The sequence below is a fragment of the Amphimedon queenslandica genome, unplaced genomic scaffold (genome assembly GCF_000090795.2).
Source record: "Amphimedon queenslandica unplaced genomic scaffold, v1.1 AMPQUscaffold_13464, whole genome shotgun sequence".
Classification (NCBI taxonomy): domain Eukaryota; kingdom Metazoa; phylum Porifera; class Demospongiae; order Haplosclerida; family Niphatidae; genus Amphimedon; species Amphimedon queenslandica.
In genome coordinates, this window is record NW_003546300.1 from 200,301 (window position 1) to 202,170 (window position 1,870).

General features: G+C 43.2%; 1 protein-coding gene across 1 annotated transcript; it reads left to right on the forward strand.

Annotated features, from left to right (window-relative positions):
• The first annotated feature begins 236 nt into the window (after positions 1-236).
• LOC105312235 (piggyBac transposable element-derived protein 4-like) lies at positions 237-1,121 on the forward strand. Its single transcript, XM_011404720.1, has one exon. It carries the CDS (start codon positions 237-239, stop codon positions 1,119-1,121), a length of 885 nt encoding a protein of 294 aa, XP_011403022.1.
• The last annotated feature ends 749 nt before the right edge of the window (positions 1,122-1,870 follow it).

The following is a 1,870-nucleotide window of genomic DNA, read 5'->3' on the forward strand; positions in this document are numbered from 1 at the left end:
TTACTATCATCTTCCTTCTGTTTTGGATTGTGGCCATGACCACCTGTGGAAGATAAGAGAGGTACTGGATATTATTTAGAGTAGGTTTGCTGCACTTTACAATCCAAATCGAGAATGTGCCATTGATGAGGCAATGGTTCCGTACAAAGGGAGATCTTCACTGAAACAATATATGCCAGAGAAGCCTGTCAGGTGTGGTTTGAAAGTGTGGATAAGAGCAGATAGCCTGACAGGATATGTCCCAATTTCAAGTATATGTTGGCAGGGAGATATCACCCGAGAGGGGTCTTGGAGCAAGAGTTGTGAAGGACCTGACTCGTAGCCTCATTCACAAGTACCATAACATATTTTGTGATAACTTCTTTAGCAGTATTGGCCTATTCCAGGACTTGCATGAAGAACGAGTGTATGCCACTGGAACTCTCAGATCTGACCGCCATGGGTTCCCTACAGAGCTGAAGGTCCATGCGAAGAAAGGGTTCCATATGAGAGGAAAGAGTGAGAGCAGACAGCATTGTCACAATAACCTGACAGTTAGTGTATGGCAGGATACGAAACCAGTGAAAGTATGTTCCGCATTCTGTCAGACTGTCCCACTGGATGAAGTGGAGAGGAAACTGAAGACTGGTGAATGTCACAATTTCCCCTGCCCTCATTCAATCAACACCTACAACAAATATATCGTGGGAGTAGACAGAAATGACCAGTTGAGAGAGTATTATCATGTCAGACTCAAGAGCAGAATGTACTACAAGTGCCTGTTCTGGATGGTGTTTGATGTTGCTGTAACTAATGCCATCATAATTGCCAAATCAAATCCTGACCATCATCAAGTTGTGAAATCAACTAAAGCTTTCCGTACAGCTTTGTTACACAAGCTACTGGATGGATATTGCTCAATAAAGAGAAAGGGAAGACAACTTTCTGAATTGACTACAAAAAAGTTCTGTAAGGCACACTATCCTCTAATTGGTGATGGCAAGCAACATCGATGCTACTACTGCTTTTTGGCAAACAAAGAAAAGGACACGAAGTTGTATTGTGAAGAATGCCAAGTGTACTTACGCTACAAGGGTCAGGAAACCGACTGCTTTCTGCAGTACCACAAACACCATGACTGACATTGTAATGCTGTCTCAACTTGTCTCACTCTCACTTATACATATTTTACTAATTCATTGTTACTCACATTCTTTCTATTACTACTGCCTATGCCTGCTCACATTCTTTCTATTACTACTGCCTATTCTCTCACCATCTCCCTGACTCAACATCACTGCTCTCACTCCCTCTCATCACTGTCTCACTCACTCCAATCACTGGTCTCACTCTCTCCCATCACTGGTCTCACTTTCTCCCTTCACTGGTCTCACTTTCTCCCATCAATGGTCTCGCTCCCTTTCATCACTGGTCTCACTCCCTTTCATCACTGGTCTCACTCACTCCCATCACTGTTCTCACTCCATCCCATCGCAGGTCTCACTCCATCCCATCACTGGTCTCACTTCCTTGCATCACTGGTCTCACTCACTCCCATCACTGGTCTCACTCCGCATCACTGGTCTCAATCGCTCCCATCACTGGTCTCACTCTCTCCCATCACTGGTCTCAATCCTTCACATCACTGGTATCGTTCATCACTTATTCCATCAACACAACCGGCTCTTTTTAGAGCCACTATTCTCAGCATCATCATTCATCATCATCAGCAGTTACTATGTCAACCAGTTCTTTTCAGAGCCACTACTTACCAAAAGATCCAACAATGTACATGTAGCTTAACTAAAATGTAAATGTCACATGCCATTCTTTTTTTATTGCAACTTTTTCCAAAAGAAATCTTTTAATGCCACAACCTTCATTGAACAAA